Here is an 18,892-nt window from a genome sequence, read left to right on the forward strand (position 1 = left end):
TCAGGAGGAAAATCTCAAACCCAGGGAATGGCAGAGCTCACCGGTGCTGTGTGCCGAAATCTGATGAACAGGTTTGTTCTCCCTTTCCCCACAGCCACGGGATGTGGCATTAAGTTTATTCCAAAACACAAGATGAGAGTTCAAAACCCTTGGAAAGATGGGAGATCCTTTTACCTGGACTTCCCAGAAGTGTGTTGTTACCTCTGCGCTGTGCCTACGCTGGATGAAACGATACGGACTGACGACGTGAGCAGCTCCGATTGCAAATAAAAAAAATCTTTATTGCATCTTAAAAGCAAGTCTTAAAAAAAAAAAAAAAAAAAAAAAAAAAAAAAAAAAAAAAAAAAAAAAAAAAAGAGGGAAAAATAAATTCCATGCATTGAATTCAACCAAGTACCTACATCCTTGGGACTGTCACCAGAAACGATGGACATTGTAAGACACTGACTCTACACTAGTTGCAGTTTGCACTCCACACACGTGTGAACAATAGTTATTTCTTCTACTGGAATAGCAATTGCTCTGTAAGATCCCTTCAAACATGGCAACAACCACCTAAGCATCAGCTTTTCTCTGTTCCTTCACTCGTCTCCACTTCCCAAAGAGTAGGCAAAGTGGAACGGAGGGCAATGAGACGAAGTGGTGCTGGAGGACATGATAGAAAAATATATTGTTCACTGGTTTTTATTTTTTGTTTCTGCTGAGCAGGATATTTACAGGTAGGTAAGTCCCAAGAGATCATCTGCTTGATAACAATTTCCATACACTGTCCAAGTGTCAATGTACAGGGTTCCCTTTCTGACTTTAAGGCACTTTATTTTGTGTATTTTCTCTTACCTTGCTAGGTGTTAATTCATAGGGATCTCACTTTCCTTGTATTTGGCCTCCCCATCCCCTCTTCCTCTTACAATACCAAATAAATTCATAAGCTCACTGAAGTCCTTCCAAAAATGTTAAAGAAATTCAGGGGGGAAAAAGAAAAAGATTCGTGAAAAAATATTTTAGAAAGTAATCTTTGGAGATCATTTACTATAAGTATGATGTACACTACCTTATCAGTGAGAAGATGCAATACATTCCTAATATATATATATATATTTACACACACATATATATATATATAAAATATTAAAATGACTAACAGATATTCAAGGAAAGGTCAAGAATCTAAAACAATGGATATTAAATAAATTAACGGTCTAGAAGATACAGAAAAAAAAAATAATCCCAAAACAAAACTAGTAATCAAATGTAATAATTGTTCCCATTAACATCACGTAATTGACTGAACAAAATCGATGCGATCGGGCGCAGGACACTCAGCGCAGAGGAGTTTTCCAAGTTCTTTTCAGGAATCTTGGATTGTTCGCTGTGTGCTGCCGTTTGGCTGCAAGAGATTCCCATTTCCCAGCCTCTTCCCCTCCCACACGACACTTCAGCATTTCTTGGTCGCATCGCCCAGCTCTAGGACAGCGGTTGAGGACAATACACAGAACCCACCACGGATTCCTAAAACATTCCGTCCATATACGGACCAAATAAAACCACAACAATTTCTACAGGGGCTAACTGGGTCACGGGTTGTGCTTACTTCCTTCCCTCCCTTGGAGTCGCCTGCCCATTATAAGTGGAAGTGTATTTTTAAACTGAAATAATCAGGAAATAATTAGGAAAACCCCCCCCGCTGCGATTACCACCCTTCTCATCGCCACGGCGGTTTGGTTTGGTCTCACACGATTTGAAAATTCATGGCTACGCTGAACCAAAGGAGCAGAATCTTTGCAGGGCAGCAGTCACACCAAAACATTTAGACACAGCGTTTTGTCACTTGGCTTTGCACGCTCAGGTCCCAATTTACAGAATCCCAGCAATGAAGACGGCAACGGAAACGGCAGGAAACAATCTTTTGTTCATAAGGAAATTCTAATTCAAGTCAGATTTCCGCTGATTGGTCAGATAACTCTTAACAATTATTTTGTTTTGTCTGAAGGCAAATATTGATCACAGTTTTGTTCAAGACCAAAAACACAACAGCAACAACAACAACGACAAAAAAAAAAAAACCCAAGGGTCTTGTTCTTCTCGAAACAAGCGCTTTGTAAGAAAACAACGATGATTTCTAAAATATATCCTGTGTGGTCTTTTAAAAGTGAATTATCAAAAAACATTTTCCCAAAAATAAATTAGATAATTAAAAAAAAAGTCTTTTCCAGCATAGCTGGACATTAGGCTGTCCTCACTGAGCCATTAGTATTGCTGCTTTTCCCAAAATTGGGGTCATTTTTTTCAAACCATATTTCAGCCAGCTGTTGTGTGGACCCATAAGTTGAAGCTTTGGACCCCAAGCACATTTTATATTGTTTTGGATCAAGATTAGGGTCACAAAAAACAGGGTGATGCACGTGGACTACTCCAATTTCTTGGCTTCGGAAAATTTTTAAGCCAGCCTGAATGACTTTGTTAAATAGATCTACGTCTTCAAGGCCCCAACCTTGGATGGAGACATCAAAGCCACCTGCTTGAAGAAGATCACCTTTGTAAATACAGGTGATACCAAAGCCGTAGTTCCTCCAGAAACCTGTTTTCTGGGTGAAGGCAAAATGATTGTCACTAGGAACCTTTCCACTATAAACAATCTTTGGATCATACTGGCTAAAAATGATGGGAAAATATACTTGTTGACCCAAAACTGTATTGGCTCTACACCGCTGGAGGAATTCTGCGGTAAACACTAAGTCAACATCACAGAAGAAAAGTAAAGACTCGTTCTGGAACTGAGAAGATCCGACTTCCAGAGCCAGTGCCCTCGAGAACTCCCCCGACACCGGCAGGACCTGCATGTCAGCCTTGGGGTACTTGGAGCGGTACTCCCTCATCAGATCGATCTGCTTCGCTTTGTCAGGGTTGGAGTTGGAGCTGAAAATCAGGACAACCAGCTTGACATTCTGGTTTGGAATGAGGCACGTCTTTTCAAAATTCCCCATGAACCTTGCGAACATGTCGAAACGCCCGGAGAGAGGAATCAGGATGTTGATCTTCTTGTCTTTGAGTTCCTTCCTCTCTGCCCTGGATCTGCTGAGCTGGAAGGGAACGAACATCTTCAGCGAGTTGGAGAGGAAAGACAAGGAACCAGAATCCTGGTTGATTTTGCTGGCCAGCTCTTTGGCGTCCATCTCCTCGTGCTCCATGAACTGGATCTTGCTGAACGTCTGCTGCAGGTACGCGTGCCTCCGGACGGGGACCGTCATCTTCTTCCCCTTGTGCTTCTTGTACAGGAGCAACAAGTCCAGAACGTACTCTGCTCCGTACATGGGGTTCACCCTGCGATAGCCATACTGTATTTCCTTGAAATCTATGATCCTCCCCCGGGTCTTGGCGTTGGCGTTGATCATTTCCATGACCTGCATAACGATGTCATCCAACGCTTCGCGCTGAGATGAGTCCATTCCTCTCCGCGGGGGCTGCCCGTCGGCACCCGAATACAAATATTTTCCCGTGAGAAACTCCCACTCCAAGATCTCTTCCCGGTGGCGGGGCTGGAATCGCATGAAGGAGGGCGGCATCCCCAGCTGCAGGTCTTCTTTGTGGATTTCAGTGTTGCTGTATTTGCTCATCAGGACGATCTCCCGGTGCAGCTGCACGGTCCGGTGGCGCAGCTCCGCTATCTTGCGGCTCAACATGTAGCTGTGAAGCCTGTACTGGTACGGGGGGTTCTTGTTGGGGTGCAGCGTTATAGCTCGGTGTATTTTGCTGTTCCTCAGGTCTCGGATGTAGCCCTTTTTGTTCTTCTCATAATTCTCGTAGAACAGCTGCTGCATCTAGAAGAGAGAGAGGAAAAGTTACAGTCTCGGCAGTGTGGTCCCCGTGAAAGTCAGCCCACGCAACCCCGCTGGGAGAGAATTCCTCCTCGCTTGCAGGGCCAGAAGGCTTTCTGAATAAGCTGTTCTTGGGTTTAGGCACAGGTTGTAGCAATACCAGCTGCTATTCAAGGAAATTAAGAGGATTATTCATTGTAAACTGGTGAAAGAAACATCCATCATGGATTTGGGATTAGTACAGCCCATTCTAGAGGTATCACCGTTGGGCAAACAACTGAGCAGTAAGTCAACTGTAAGCTCATTTTTTCACGACACACCATCACCAGGAAAAAACATCATGAAGTGTTCACTACAAAAATCTTAACTATTTGTCTGCCTCCCATTGTTTTAATAATAACAATAAAGAACAATTAAAAAAAAAAAATCCAGGTTTAGGCATTCAAAATCCAGGTTGCTGAACATTTTAGTCAGGGTGCCAAATACTTTATTTCAAGTGCTGCAATGCAAAGCTATAGTTGTCATTTTAAAATGTCAGTAAAATGCACCTGAGATTCCTAGAGTTCCAGAAGGCAGGTAATACAGGATGCATGTGTACACTACAATAAAAACACCTTTATGGCAACTGCCATTTCAAAACAAGAAGACAGAGAGCTGAGATGTGATTTACAAGCCTTAGTAAAGCAGACAAACCAGCTTTCCTGTTTTTAGCAGCGCAGGCAGTAGCTGATATCATGAAAGAAAAATCACGATGATAACGTGGAAAATAAGCTGGGAAAAAAAAAAGAGAAACAAGAGAAAAAATCCCCTCGAGGCCAAAGGCATATACCAGCTCAGGTAATGGAAATTTAAAAAGATCATGGGCTGATTCTGTCACAGCACAAACATCATCAACCTGCCGGAGGAGCTGGCACGGCACCTTCATTCGATATGGGACCCAATCGATGCTGCTGGCAGTAGAATCTGCTACAGGTAACACAGTCAATAAACCACAAAGGGCTGTAAAGGGCTGCAAAGATTAGCAAAGAGCTAAACCAAAAACAAGAACCAGTGAGAATGGCTCGAATATGATGGCAATTAAACTGAGCACTAAAGGGAAAATCACCGGAACAGAAACCCTCCCTTTACCAGCTGCTCAGAGGCAGCACAAGCCCTGTTTTATTAGGCCTTCAGCTGCATTTTTCCCATTATTGTGGACAGACACTGAAGCTAGGGATAAACTTACACCTGGATTTAATTGCTGCTATCTTAACACACCAGCTGTGTGCATGCTGAAAGCTGCCACTCGGTGCATCGCTGCCGACAGCTCGGGAGCAAGCTGTGCCTACTGGAAGCATGGATTTTAATCTGAACAAATGTAATTCATTGCAAAGGAGGGAGGGAGGAATTGCAGCCAGATTGAGAAAGAAAGGACATTTATTTCATGGGTCACCCCCTGCCCCCCACCCCTTCTTTCCTGCTCAAGTTCACCTTCTTCCCGCTCTCCCCCAAGTGATCCCTGCTGCGTGCCTGCTGTCTGGGAGCAATCCAGGCCAGAGGATAGATGGATCTGCACAGCAATGCAGCCAAAGGAGAACATCTTGGCCATGGCCTCTTGGCAGGCCTCAGATGAGCTGCCTGTCGAGATGTATAATATCCCTTTAGAAGTCATGCAAGATTTAAAAGCGCGCTACGGGCAGAGGTTGGCTGGTCTAATCCTGCGTTCAGCCGTTATCCAAACGAAGCATGTTTTTCCACTCACCCAAAGATGTTCTTCATTTCTATCCCCATATTGTTTCCTCTACTAACAACACTCTATTTTTTGGTCACTCTGAACCTGGCTGCTGCTGTGAAGGGCTCTAGGAGACCTCCAATCACACCCACTTAGGGTCAGTCCTGTGAGCACAATTTATTACAGCAGGGAGCTCACACGGGAAGAACGAGATCAGCCCAACGCTGCAGGACCCACATGGATATTTTACTGACTCCACTGATCTATCCTCTCTCAAGCTACACATATGGAGAACTAGAAGCACTAAATGCATATGGCAATAATTTTACTGACCTTTTAACTACAACTAAAGGCAGAGGCTTTCCCAGGAGTATTGTGACATTAGATAAAAGTTCTTAAATCACGTCACTATGCGATTTCCACTATTTAAAGCAAAACTGACAATAGGACTTCATTTCAAATCTTGTTTTGAATTTAAAAGAAAACAAAATCAAGACCATGCAGCCTGAATGCATTTACTCCGAAATTGCTACCTAGGGCATTCTGAATTAGCTACAAGAGGAAACCATGAGAAGCAGAAAGACTTTTAGATTACACAATGATGTTTTAATAGAATACTGATGGGTAGGAAAATGTTATGAAACTTCCCAATGGAAGTCAAGATAGGAACCCCTAGCAGATGGCCCTAAATAAAGTTAAGAAGTGTACTTTAAAACTCTGGCTTGCCCCTCAGGAGCCACTTTTCAGGTACACTGGTTAACCTTGAACTTCTAATACTATATTTTGCCTCTTCCAAAAACTAGCTTGCTTCAAAAACTGAAAAAAACCCCATATCTCAGCAAGACTTTACTGGTGCTTCAACACAAAGCAATTTACAACTGAAATGCCTATCAACAGCCACCTTGCTCCAGCCAAAAAGGTGACCACTGCCCAAACCCTACGCTCCGGCCAACCCTGTGGTGCAGCTAATGAGAAGCACCACAGTAGCCAGGCTTCTATATAATCCTATTTTTCAGAAGAATGCCTTGAAAGGCTGGCACCTTCAATATTTTTCCTGTGAAGTCTCCCCTCTCCTCCTCCAGTGTCCCTCTTGTCTCCTTGCATTCTGCAAGCTGCAGTGGGCACGGGATGTGCCAGCTTCCCGCAGCTCCAATCACCCACCTGGGAGCCAAGGAACACCGGTGGGAAACACAAAGGGCATTGGAAGGGATTAATAAATTCTCTATGGAGAGTCCAAGACTTACAGACTATTTTTTCACAGTGACATGAAGTGTTGTACACAAAGTCCAAGTGGCCAGAGGCCAGTGGGGCAGTTTAACCCTTCCTGGGCCCAGGTGCTGGTGGACACTGCCCCAGGGCCACAGAAGCCCTGGGATGCTCATGGGCTTTCCTCCACAATAAGAAGTGGTTCTGTTTTCTCGCCCACACCTACAAACTTGGAGGAAATGAGCAGTTCCCTCCATGCTGTTTGACAACTCCACCAAAATCAAAATCACTAATCAAAATCCATCAAAATCACTAAGGCAGCGCTACCACTGGGTTCAATCACTAACAAGGGCAATGCCCAACTATCACAAATCACTGCTAACATAATTTTCTACCTTATTTGGGTCCAAAACACTATGCTAAATATTACTTATTAGCACACACCAACTTTCAACTCCAAGCAATACCGGAAAGCCATAAGGAAGACCAAAAAAAAAAAATCATAATTAACTGTTGTGTACATCATTAATAGTGGGGTGCAGGAAGGCCACAGAGAAAGTAATACCTGTAATTTATCTGCTCCTCCCACATAGCAGCCATTAAACACATGTGGGGAGTGACACAAGCCCGGCACACGCACGTCTCCAACAGACATTACGTGCAAACCTCCCCATGCCTGTTACCAGAGTCCTGAGAGCTGAACTCCTGCAAAACCCTTCTTTTAGGGAAACAGGTTCCTCTGTGATTCTTCTCAGAAAAAGAACCTTTCATGGATATTAATTTTGCAATGATTATATTCTGAGCATGCTTTATTCTAGTGCGGAGCACTGAGAGCGTAGGGATACAAAGAAGATCTACTCTTTATTGACCACTATTTACTCTAGACCTGTTGAAGCCTTAAAAACCCTAATGTTCCCCAAACCATTAGAGACTGAATGTTTAAACTGTGGTACAGCTGTTGTGGGCACTGCTGGCTCGTGTCCAAAAGACCAACTGAAAGGAGAGAGTGTTATGTTCTTCGTTTTAAATGAAGAAGTCTTTTGCAGGCCAAAAAAAAGTGTACTGGAGAAAATGGACTTTAAAAATAAGACCAGTTTATGCAGAAACTGGCCTGCAGCCACGGATTAGCCCCCGAGGGCTTTCTCTCACAGCTCCAGATTGTACTACCAAAGCCCAGAGAACGCAGCCCCACAAGTCTCATGAAAAGCAATCACGGACAAGACATGTTGTATGGCAGGTTTTGAAATGCCCAAGATGGGCTTTAAATACAAAGGCAAGCTAATTAAAAGATGGTTCATGTCACCTAGTGCCGAGCACCTCTGTCTGGAGGGGATGAGCATGCGGTCCCTCTCCACAGTCGGTGTGGAGCTGTCCTACTATGGGAGCAATGCGGGTGCTGGGACAGCCCTGCCCCTGCCCCAAAGCTCTGCAGCCAAAACAAGGCAGGATGCTCACCCTTATCTTCTCCTTGCTCCGCCTTCCAGACATGCAGCAGAGGTGGTGCACTGGGGACAAATCCTGTTGGCTGGTTGAAGTGAAATGAAAAGACTTTCTGCACCCACATCCCAAGGAACTGCATGAAATAATTGCAGCTGCACTCACATGGCTTTGCCACTTCACAGTGATTAACCTCAACAGATCATTAGTTTTCTGGTTTTTATATCACCAATACAGCTTAATTGATCAAATATTTTGCCAAGGGAAGGAACAGCGGGGCTCTGTTTACTGCTGACATCCCTATGGTGGAGGGGGAGACTGCAGGGACCCCCTGGATACAGCTCTGGGTATTCAAGGTTCTTTCTGTTTAAACCCCGCTGCTTTATGTGCAATTCCACAGCTAAACACTGACATGACTGAAGCCACTCCTTCAGAGAGTTATTATGGTGGAGACAAACACAGGGAAGTAATGGGTAAACACTCACTTCCATGAACTTGGCCACTCGTTCATGCCCGTAACCTCCCCAGTTGCCACTACAGGAAAGGATGCAGGAAACGCCACTCGGCTCTGGGAGATCAGACTTCCCTCTCAGCTGGCAAGTGAAGCCCTGAACTCTGGAGCACGATTAAATGATGTGATTCCTCAGACAAGTTACTTCTCACACAACATCCATCATGTGCTGCTGGTTCACGTTTGCTTTGTTTCATAAAGGGGGGCAAGAAAATCATCCCGAGCAGCCAGTACTCAGAATTTCCATGGCAGATTACTAGGGAAGCAGAGGCAGATCCAGCTGTGACCTCTGGGTGCAATAACTCCAGGCATGCTCTGAAGCAAGAAGTTTATTTTGCACAGCACAAATGCCTCTTCTTATACGATCCTAAGTGAAGCAGTGCTGGTCTCGCTCAAGAGCCTTGCAGTGCCTTCTGCACAGCTCTCCTCTCCTCTCCTAAGTATTCCAGAAAGGAAGCCAACTACTAAGGCAAGTTTTGAGCACAGCAAACTCAAGGTCATTGAATTCCCAAGGAATCTGTGAATTAAGAGAGTTACTGCTGGAGTTCAAGCTTTTGTGAACCGTACCAAGTAGCTGTTTAATTAAACAACTGTTCTTCTCCCAACCCTTTCTTGTTTAAGCAAGTAGAAGAGCTTTAAAATTACTTATTCATTTACAGTTTCTCGAATCGAGTAGCCTTTAAAGTATTTCCAGCTTGGCAACAGAAAGAAGAAAACCTGCAAAAATGAATGGGTTTTCAAAACTGGCATCGTGTACCTCACCTCTGACCCTGAGCTTGACGATCTCATTACCCAAAATCTACATGTGGGAGCAGTCCAAGGCACTTGGGAACTGAGATCCTCCAGCTAGGAAGCAAAGAACTTCCCTCCTGGCCCTGCATTAAACTGAGCTTCATCCTCCTGGTCTAAATGAAGATACAGAAACCAGATAAAACAGAATGTGCCAGTTCAGGATATTTGGATTTAACTGTGCAAACTGCAGGGAAGCTGGACGTGATTGCGAGGTTTCCATCCAAAAGGTTCTGATTTTGAAAGAAACAAAAACAAATAAAACAGCACTAAATATTAACAAATGTTCTGTGCTACGGCTATTAAGGAGTCAGAACATCATAGGTGCTAATGACTAATTGTCATTGTGATTGCCTGAGAAAGTACTCCCAAAAGCTGTTTCTAGCATAATTTCCAAATTACGAGTTCTGGTGCAAACTGCTGCTCTGCACAAGGCTCGCCCCTTGCTCAAGGCTTCGACCCATGGGGCAAATGATTCAGCTTTCCCTCTCCAGCCTCTGTCCCAGATCCAAACAAAACCAGGGATACAGTGACTCGCCGCTGATTTCTTCATTTAAGGGTCAGACTCGGGGATGATGGCAAATTACTTGCCCATCGAATATACTGCCTCAGGATTTCTTTTCCTTGTTGTCAACTCCACACTTTTACTCTGCAGTACAGGCAGAGCACAAGAAAACTTGGTTTTCATTATGAATTTCAACAGGCCCCTGAAAGACAGAGCCACAGCCTTGGAAGTCTGTATCTGCTCTTTCTCATGCAAAGTGTTAAGATTCCAGAGGAGCAGCAGACGACCCTTGGAGGGTAGTTTCTTGGAGGTGATGAGAAGAAAGCTTCTGGCACCCTGGCCAATATTTTTTTGGATGCTAAAAGCAGAGTTAGAGGGATGCAGTCTCCTCTGAGCAGGGACTACAGAAGAGAAGACCCCTCCTGGACTGCTGTGGGATTTTCCACCATGTGTTTTCAAGAAGCAGTAATGTAATCATTTAGAAATACTTCTGTTCATGGAATTCAAAGATTCCTATTTGGGAGCTACTTTCCACATCCAGTGGTTTTGCAGGAGTTGAGAGCCCTGATGGATGATGAGCCTCTTTGGTCCACTTGGCAAGGCCACCACAAGCTGCTGCTTTACATGGGGGTGGAGAAGAAACCCTCTGCTTGGAGAAACTTCAGCTGCAGCCCAGGCATCCACTCACCACCACCTCAACATCAGAAATCAAGCCAGAGCAGTGCAGCCTCTCTGCCAGACTGGAAGGGGACAGCAGTGATCCTGCATCACACACCAGGTCTCTGCCAACACCGGGTTCTGCGGGAAGCCTGGGGGAAGGACTGGCTCCAGTGGGTCTGCCTGCAGGATCCATCCCTTTCAGCCTTGCCCACATGTGCCCACCAGCACAGCTTCCTTTAGCTGCAGGATGTCTCAGGAGCCCCGAACCCTGAGGAGGAACACGGAGCCCTACGTGGAGACGATGCCACAGTAACAGAACCGAACGACAGGACTGGAACAGTCACATCAGCGCAGAGCTCTGAATCTCTCTTGAGCCTTCACAGGAGATTACTGTGAATTTAATTAGGCAAAGACTCAGCCTCACAACAGCAACTGCTGCAGTTCTTGCCTGCGTGTAAAAAGGTGGGGGTGTATTTTCAAAACCAGACTCATTTTCAAGACGTTCATCGCTTCCGGCTTGAGCAGAACCATTTTAGAAGAAGAGGGACACAGCCCCCTTTTTCATGGCAACAGGCCATGCTTGCTGTTTCTGATTCCTTGAAAAGGCTTGTGTCAGGAATATATCTTTTGGAAAGGGGCGAGAGGAGAGCTGGGAATGCTGAATGAAGTCCCCACGACAAGACCAACCGCTGAACTGCCTGTGTCAAAGGTGCAGCCCTTCAAACCTGTGGTGCCAGGGCAGCCTTGAAGTGACAGAGCCTCTTCCACAAAAGCATTCATAAATCCATTTGCTTTATGTTTTCCTAAGAACTGATGGTACAAGCACTTTTTTTTTTGGCCAGTTGTATCAGTATCAGCTAATGAAAATTGACAGAAAACTGGAAATATTTAAGATTTCTAGTTCCTCTGCTAGTGAACCCTCCTCCCAGCTGCCACAACAGCCGCTCCGTGGGGGCTGCTGTGTTGTGCCTCTGCCAGGAGAGCAGCTGGAAGAAGGGATGCTGTTTAGGATGCACTCTTGAAACCTCAGCCCTTTCCAAACTGGTGGTGGCCTGTCCCTAGGAGGTGGCAGCTGCACACCACTTCATTCTGGAGAGCGTATCTGGAAAACAGAGCAAGCCAGCACTCAAACACACTCCGAGAGTGGGCTCACTCCACCCACTTGGCCTCACTGGATCAACCCTCAGCTCTTTTTGTGTCTCACTGGTGTCACCTGGTTTGGCACAGCACAAGGGACAAGGTGATGATGAATTGCTGCAGTGTCAGCTGTATGGCACAGTCATCTCTCCCCCAGGCTTGGATTTCAATGAGTGCTCCAACGTGGTGCTCCCTAACTGCTCTTCCATGCTGAAGACATCCTTTGTTGGCCACAGGTGAAGGCTGCCCTGCTCCCAGCAGGAGGGGATCCGGCAGCACGAGGCAAGGCTGAGTTTCCTGCCCAGGTCCAGTGTCAGCAGGACACCCCTCCCAGGCACCCAGCAATGAAAGGGGAGCTTACTTCATGATCCTCTGCGTGGTTCTCCTAAATCAAGCTGGATTTAAAAGAATATCTCCTTTTATTCCTGTTGGTAGGAAATCAGAACAAGCCACGGCGTTCCTTACAGACTCCCACAGAGCTGGTGCCCAACAGTTTGTGACGCAGGCAGATGGTTTCCCGCCTCCTCTCTCACCAGCCCGCGAGCTCAGAGCGGTTCTTCATCTTCCAAAACGTTTTTTTCAGCCAGAGCCACCATTTCTGGAGCTGGTTTGAAGACTGTCTCCGAGGGCCTGGACTCAATCACCAGCTGGTTTCACACGGTCAGCAGCGCAGGATGACAGCTTCCAGGGCTCACCAAAGCTGCACAGCATTGTTCTCAAGTGTGGGGATTAAACGCAAGCTCTTTTTTTCCTTTCTCTTTTTTTTTTTTTTTTTTTTCCCCCTCCACCAAAAGAATTGTTCAGTAATTGCTCGGAGGAGGGGAGGGAAATAAAGTCGCAAACCCTTGTTTTATGTGGAGAAGCCACATGTTTCAGTCAGCCCACGAGGATGCACAGCTGAGCCCTGGCCCGGAGATAACAGAGCTTTAGAAGGCAGTGATGGTGACGAGCACCGTGCGGTAACGCCGCTGCTGCAGATGGAATTTCCACAGAGAAGATGCCACGATTGCGAAAGCCTTTCTCCAGTGCTTGTGTCACCACAAGCAGGACTTAAAGCCTGCCTGCTACCCTGAGGTTAAAAGCAAAACCTGCCCTTTGTCTCATCACTGGAAAACACATGTACATCGTCCCAGTGTAGACGTGGCACTGCCAAAACCATTCCATGACAAGGTCTCTGCCTCAGAGAGTTCTGCCACATAAAATGACACGCAAAACAGAGCAGTGTGGTGATAAAAGATACAGCTCCTTGATCAGATGAGGAGGTTTGCCCTCTGCTGATTATCAGAGGGCTGATAATCTCTCAAGAATCTGACTTTCATGCCCTGTCAGCCAAAATTCCTATAAATTGTGCACTAGTAGCTTTAACTACAAGCTGAAGCACAAGGGATAATATATTTAAAATTAGGTGCTTTTTAGGAGAAAGCAGTGATTTGCTAATGCAAACTAGAGCCTCACTTGGATAGGGTTGGCAAGGTGGGTGCAGACTCAACACGCCAGAAAGAAGAGAAAAATGGTTAAAGAAGGGAAAAGGGATGAAAGAAGAGAAAAGGCTGCAAGAAAAGGAAAAGCACGGCTGCACGTGCACAGGACCAACCCTTTCCTCTGCAGTTTCATATATGCTCTGAACTAGAAGAAAGGCAACAACTTTCTAGGCAGCCACGGTTTTTTATTGTCCTCCTGTCAATGGAACAACTTTCTCATTATTAAAACGAGCTGTCAGGCAGACTGGCATTTCCCTCCTTGCCGTGTCCAAGTCAGCCCGTTCGTTCAAATATGGTTAAAGATTTCACATAGTGTTGCTGGCTAACTGTATATGGTCTGAGGTTTTCTGGAAGTTTGCTGTCTGGCACAGTTTGGAAAAGTAACAAGCAGAGTTGCTCTGCAGTGCTCTGTAACCAAGTGCCTCTTGCATTACACACAGTCTGTCAAGAGCGAGGGGTTCACCTCCACACGGGTGTTTAAGCCTTGCTGGTGTTCACCATCCATCATCCGGCTCTGACAAAAAGAATATTTAGCTGCTGCTTTTGTAACGCTCTAAATTAAAACAGGAGATGTGGATCCTGATAAATGCAGTTATGCTGAATGTAAATGCATTAGCCACTAGAAATGGAAAGGGAAAAAAACCACTGCCTCAAACATTCCCCAGCCTGGGGAAGGATTTGCTACTCACACAACACGCTGAACTCTCTTCTGAACATTAGCCATACATACAAGGAGTTTTTCAGTCCTTTTGTAGGGTTTTCTTTGTTCCTCTGCTTCCAACCTGGAGGACAGTTCATTCTGCTGGCTGCAACCAAGTTGCTGCAGGTGCAGTTTTGGGAGGGTGGACCTGGCTCCAAAACTTGTGCTCATTACCTGCAGCCACCATGGCTTGGTCCCTCCATCCCTCAGCTGCCAGACTGCAGGCTCCAAGTCTCAGCGTGCACCCAACTGGTGTTTCCTTTCCCTCTCCCTTGACCATTGCAGCCCTTCCAGATTTGGAAACCAGGGCATCTTGAAGGAATTTATCATTTTCATTGGTGGCTTTCCCATACCCCATTGACACTTTTCACTCATCTGGGAGACAGTGGGAGATCTTCTGGGTGGTTTGCCTGCTGGGTCAAGGTCCCGTTGCTTCAGGAAACCTTGTGGGTGCTCAGTGCTGCTGAGCACAATGGAAAAGGGCAGGGAGGGAGGAAAAGCCATTGCTGAGAAAGCAGAAGAGCTTTACCCAACAGATGGAGAAGGCCAGTGGAGTTTGCAGCTTCCTTCACCAGACAGCAATGCCTTGTCTTCTTATGACCCATTTTTAGTTGCTGATGAAGAACATTTCAGGGATTTGACTCATGAATAGCAAATGACTTGTGCTGGGTTTGCCAAAAAGCCTTCTCCTTGCTGCAGGAAGGCTGGGCTGCTTTGAAGTAGCTCCTGAACCAAGACAATTTACAGCCTGACAGCTTAAAGCTGCATTTGAAATGGGCACTCGTGTCCTCGGGGTGTTATAAATCACCGCGGTTCAGAGGCAGGCGGGCACCGGCCCGGGAGGGCAGGGTGCATGGATGGGGACTGTGTTCCTCTGCTGTCCCATAAAGACACATCCACGAGGGAGCCAGAGCCCTTCAATGGGGCTTTCAGAGGGACACACAGGACTACTCTCTGCTGCATTTTCCTCAGTACTCTTCTGAGATGTACTTGTGTCATCTGAACTGCAGGTTGTTCCCGAGCTCAGTGCGGTTTTGAGCTGGAGCTAATACGGGTTCTGACGTGCACCCCCTGAGCAAATAGGTGCTCCCAACTCACAGTCGACAGCAGGCCTGGAAACCATCACCGAGAGCAAGTTTTGGGAACAGGCCAGGCTGGAGGCAGAGGGATCCACTGATGACTCAGCCCTGGGGGCTGCACCTTGTGTCAGAAACAAAGTGGGCACCGACACTCTATTTGAGTCTTAAAATAGCAGCACTGTTCAACACAACTCATCCAGCAGGAAGGTACCCCGAGAACTCAGAGTGGGAGGAAGGCTCTCGCCTCACTCAAGGACGTGTGTCAAGGACGTCTGTCAGCCATCACTCTACAGCAACAACCTGATTTGGGATGCTCAATCCAGCCTTAACAGGACTTTTCTCTACAGCCCACAGAAAGCTTTGCATGTACCCCAGGATTCTCACCCTCACTTCATGGCTGCTGGGGGGTTTTTCCCATCAGATGTCCAGCAGGACAGTGTGCAGGCTGCTGAACTGTGCTCTTCATCAAGCCCTGCCTCCGCTGCCTTTGCCTCGTCCTGATGTGAACGCCAAAGTCAAATACAATCCACCCACCCAAAACAGATGTTAGAAACCTGTCTGTCTCTCTTCAGCTGTCCTCTGGGGTCTGGCCTCCTGTCAAACACCCGAGGGCATAGTTTTCTTTTTTATTTTAAAGGCAATGATAATATGTTCAAAGGCGGTTTTTTTTCCTGTTTGGAGAAGGCAAATCTACACCTGGTCCAGAAGTGCTTCAACACACACCAGCAAATAACAAATCTCTGTCTCTGAGAGAGGTTTGACTTCTTGACTTGCAAAATAATTGTTTCCTCCCTTCACAGAAATTTTAACAGCTAATTCAGTAGTGCCACAGGAACACAGGCGACAAATTGAGCCAGATCTGTTCAGCCTGCCACCTTTTTATTCAGCATACTGTCAGAAGAGAACTTTTATTTTCCCCTCTGGAATGACATTTGTTTCTGCAGGTCTTTAAGCCAGAATAATACAGAGCTGATCTCCTGTTCTCCATGGAAACAGTGCATCGTTGGATATTTCCCACAGATAAAAAAAGAGCGAGGAGCAAAGACAGAGGGAGAGTAGAAGGGAGAAAGCACAAGGATGGATCAGAACAGAAGAGAGAACTTAACAGCAGTGCTGTGTTGTCTTTAGAGTACTTTTAAGTAAGCAGCTCTTTTTGGGTACTTTGTGTCCTAAAAAAACCCCAACACGTAACAGCAGCCCGTGTTGCTCAAAAGATGAAAGATGGAAAGCATTATGCTAACCTGAAAACGTGGCTCGGGGGCCTGGTGCATCACTGGCTGTTTAGTATTAGAATTACCCAGAAAAGCACCGAAAAATGCATTGCAGGATATTGAGGAAATCTATATCCGGATATTAAAACCGGCATTCAGTAAAAACTGCGATCACAACACGGGCAGACCACGGGCTTAATGAAGCCTAGGAAATAAAGCACCGTGACTGATTTGAAGCACGTTAAATCACACACAAACCCCACTAAATCCATCGACTCACAAGGGTACTTCTTCGCCTCCCTTCAGGGGGGTGAGGAGACAAACACACGTGATTTACACAACATGTTGCACCGCTCACTGCTTCACGTCGATCCTCAACAGAAGTACTGCCTGTTCTTGAGGGCTGGGATTTCACATCTGGAGGATTTCTAAGGAAAAGGTTTTGCTGCTGGGACTGAAGTGATGTGGTCAGAACCTGAAGGCCCAGCATATCCAGACTGCTGCTGCCCTCCTGTTATGCAAAGCCCCATCCTCTGGCACAGGATGAGTGTCCTGTGGGTTCTGTGACTCACTGGTGGGGTAACAGCGTCATCTTAGCAGATGTAGAATGTTATTTGCAATGAGTTAAGAAGTAGGTCAAAGCCTTCCTTATCATGAAAGTCCAGCTCCCTGGGCTCCTTGTAGGCTGGATTTTTATTGTGGTGTGGCCCCCTGTCCACTTTGAATGGGAAAGAAACCACTCAACCCATTAAATGTCACTCTCTACAGTTTGTCAAAGGCCTAAGGTAGAGTAAAACAACCCCATGGCATCAAAAAACACACATCAAAACCCAACCCTATCCACAACACCCTTCTCCTCTTCACCCTTCAGACAACTGGTACTGAGACTGGAAACTGTCCTGAAGGGACATTTACCTGAGCTGGTCTGCCCTGCTCTGGTTTTGCTCTGTGTGCCACAGGAGAGCAATTAGAGAGGGATCAGGTGGCTCGTGGGCATGAGAAGGTGTGTGGTAACAAGAGCTGATGGCTCACTCGAGGTGGCAGATGGAGCTTTCTGAGCTGCAGGGGATCATACAGTTCTGCCATGTTAGATAGGAAGTGGTGCAATGAATTCCAGCCCAGAAATTTCCTTACAGGAAAAGAGATATACTGAAGACTGTAAAAGAGCAGAAGACAGCATGGGGTCATAGTTTATGGGAGTGGTTGAGAGTACTGCTAACAATTTGTGCCCTGAGTGTTGCAAAATGCCAGAAAAAATGAACTGTGTGAACTCACCATGATGCAGGCTTGTAAGAGAAGCACTAATTCATGTCACTGCTGAATCATACCAAACCCTAATGTCAAATACACTCAAAATCCACTGGTAAGTTAGCCAGCTCTAGATTCAGTTTCTTTCTTCACTTCCAAGTTACAGAAACCATTACCCTGACATAATGGTTTGGGTTTTAATAGCATGAATCTTTTGGCCATAACCATGAAGTAAAAACAAAATAATAATAATCTGTAAGCCTCAGTGGCAAACACAAGAATGCAATCTTGATTCTCTTGCCCACTAAATAATTATGCTTAGATCAGGCTAAAACAAAAGTCTAAGTTTTGCTTTCTGTTATTAAAAATACAAGGAAGAGATCAAACTGTCCATATAAATGGAATTATAAAACCAAGCCGTATATAACCCAGACCAAAGTATGTAATCAGAACATAACAAATGGAGTTTAATACTCAGAGGAAACCACAGCTCTGGAAGACATTTAAAGGAATATTTCCATTTTCCTAGGTACTATATCAGGTTCTTGGCCAGACATTTCTGATTGCACTGTACTAAAAATATAGCCCCAGTTTCAGAAGACAAAAATTTTCGAAGCATGACGAAATGTGAAAGGTAATTGCAATGCACCGCTGAGCTATTTTATTACATTATCTAACATCTTTAAAGAGTAGATTAGCTCACAGTGCAAACATTCTGGTTTCCCTGATGTTTGAGTGCTGGCATCGACACAAGCAGCAGGAACAGCCGTGCCTGAGGACGGGGGAGTGGTGCTAGTGAGCTTCTGGAGCAGCTTTCCTCGGCACAACGGGCAACGCTTTCCATCCAAGAACTACGTGGAAGAGCTACAGCCCCTGCGTAAAGGCAGTCTGGGAAGATGCTGGGAGAGGTGTGTGATGCCTTGCCAAGGCCTCCTTAGCAAAACTGAAATAGCCAAACATTTATCAGCACTGTGTGGGTCTCACTGCTGACATAAAACCGGGGGGGGAGCTGGGATGAAAAGCTGCCGAGGGCCTGCAGGAGCCCACAGAGCACTCGCTGGTGGTCGGGAGCTGCCTCCCCCCTCAGCTTCCTTCATCTAACCATGACTTCTTACCTTCCCAGAAAGACAGGGCACAGTTCTAATGCGGCAACACCTTAAGAACTAATGTTGACCCAAATTAGAGATACTCAACTCTTAAGAAAAGTGAAAAAAAGCACAGTTAGAAACAGCAGCTGTGGGGAGAACAGAAGGGGCTCGCTACACCTGCAACAAATAACTCACTCCAGTGGATTTGTGCTACACAAATCCCTGTTTACCTAGGAAATCCGTATTTACAATGGCTGCAATTGCATTTTCCTTCTGTTCCCTTTGCCCTCCCACCTGTTCCAACAAGGAGTGGG

General features: G+C 45.8%; 1 protein-coding gene across 2 annotated transcripts in view; it reads right to left on the reverse strand.

The window, feature by feature from the left end:
- Positions 1–1,242: 1,242 nt before the first annotated feature.
- Positions 1,243–18,892, reverse strand: part of CHSY1 (chondroitin sulfate synthase 1) — a 75,637-nt gene continuing 57,987 nt past the window's right edge. For both annotated transcript variants that reach the window (XM_050309008.1, XM_050309009.1), the window contains exon 3: positions 1,243–3,818. In XM_050309008.1, coding sequence (XP_050164965.1) covers positions 2,226–3,818 — 1,593 coding nt within the window. In that variant the 3' untranslated portion in view covers positions 1,243–2,225. The remainder of the gene's footprint in view (positions 3,819–18,892) is intronic.

This window comes from Myiozetetes cayanensis, unplaced genomic scaffold, assembly GCF_022539395.1.
Source record: "Myiozetetes cayanensis isolate MyiCay16 unplaced genomic scaffold, myiCay2020 scf14, whole genome shotgun sequence".
In the NCBI taxonomy this organism is placed as follows: Eukaryota; Metazoa; Chordata; class Aves; order Passeriformes; family Tyrannidae; genus Myiozetetes; species Myiozetetes cayanensis.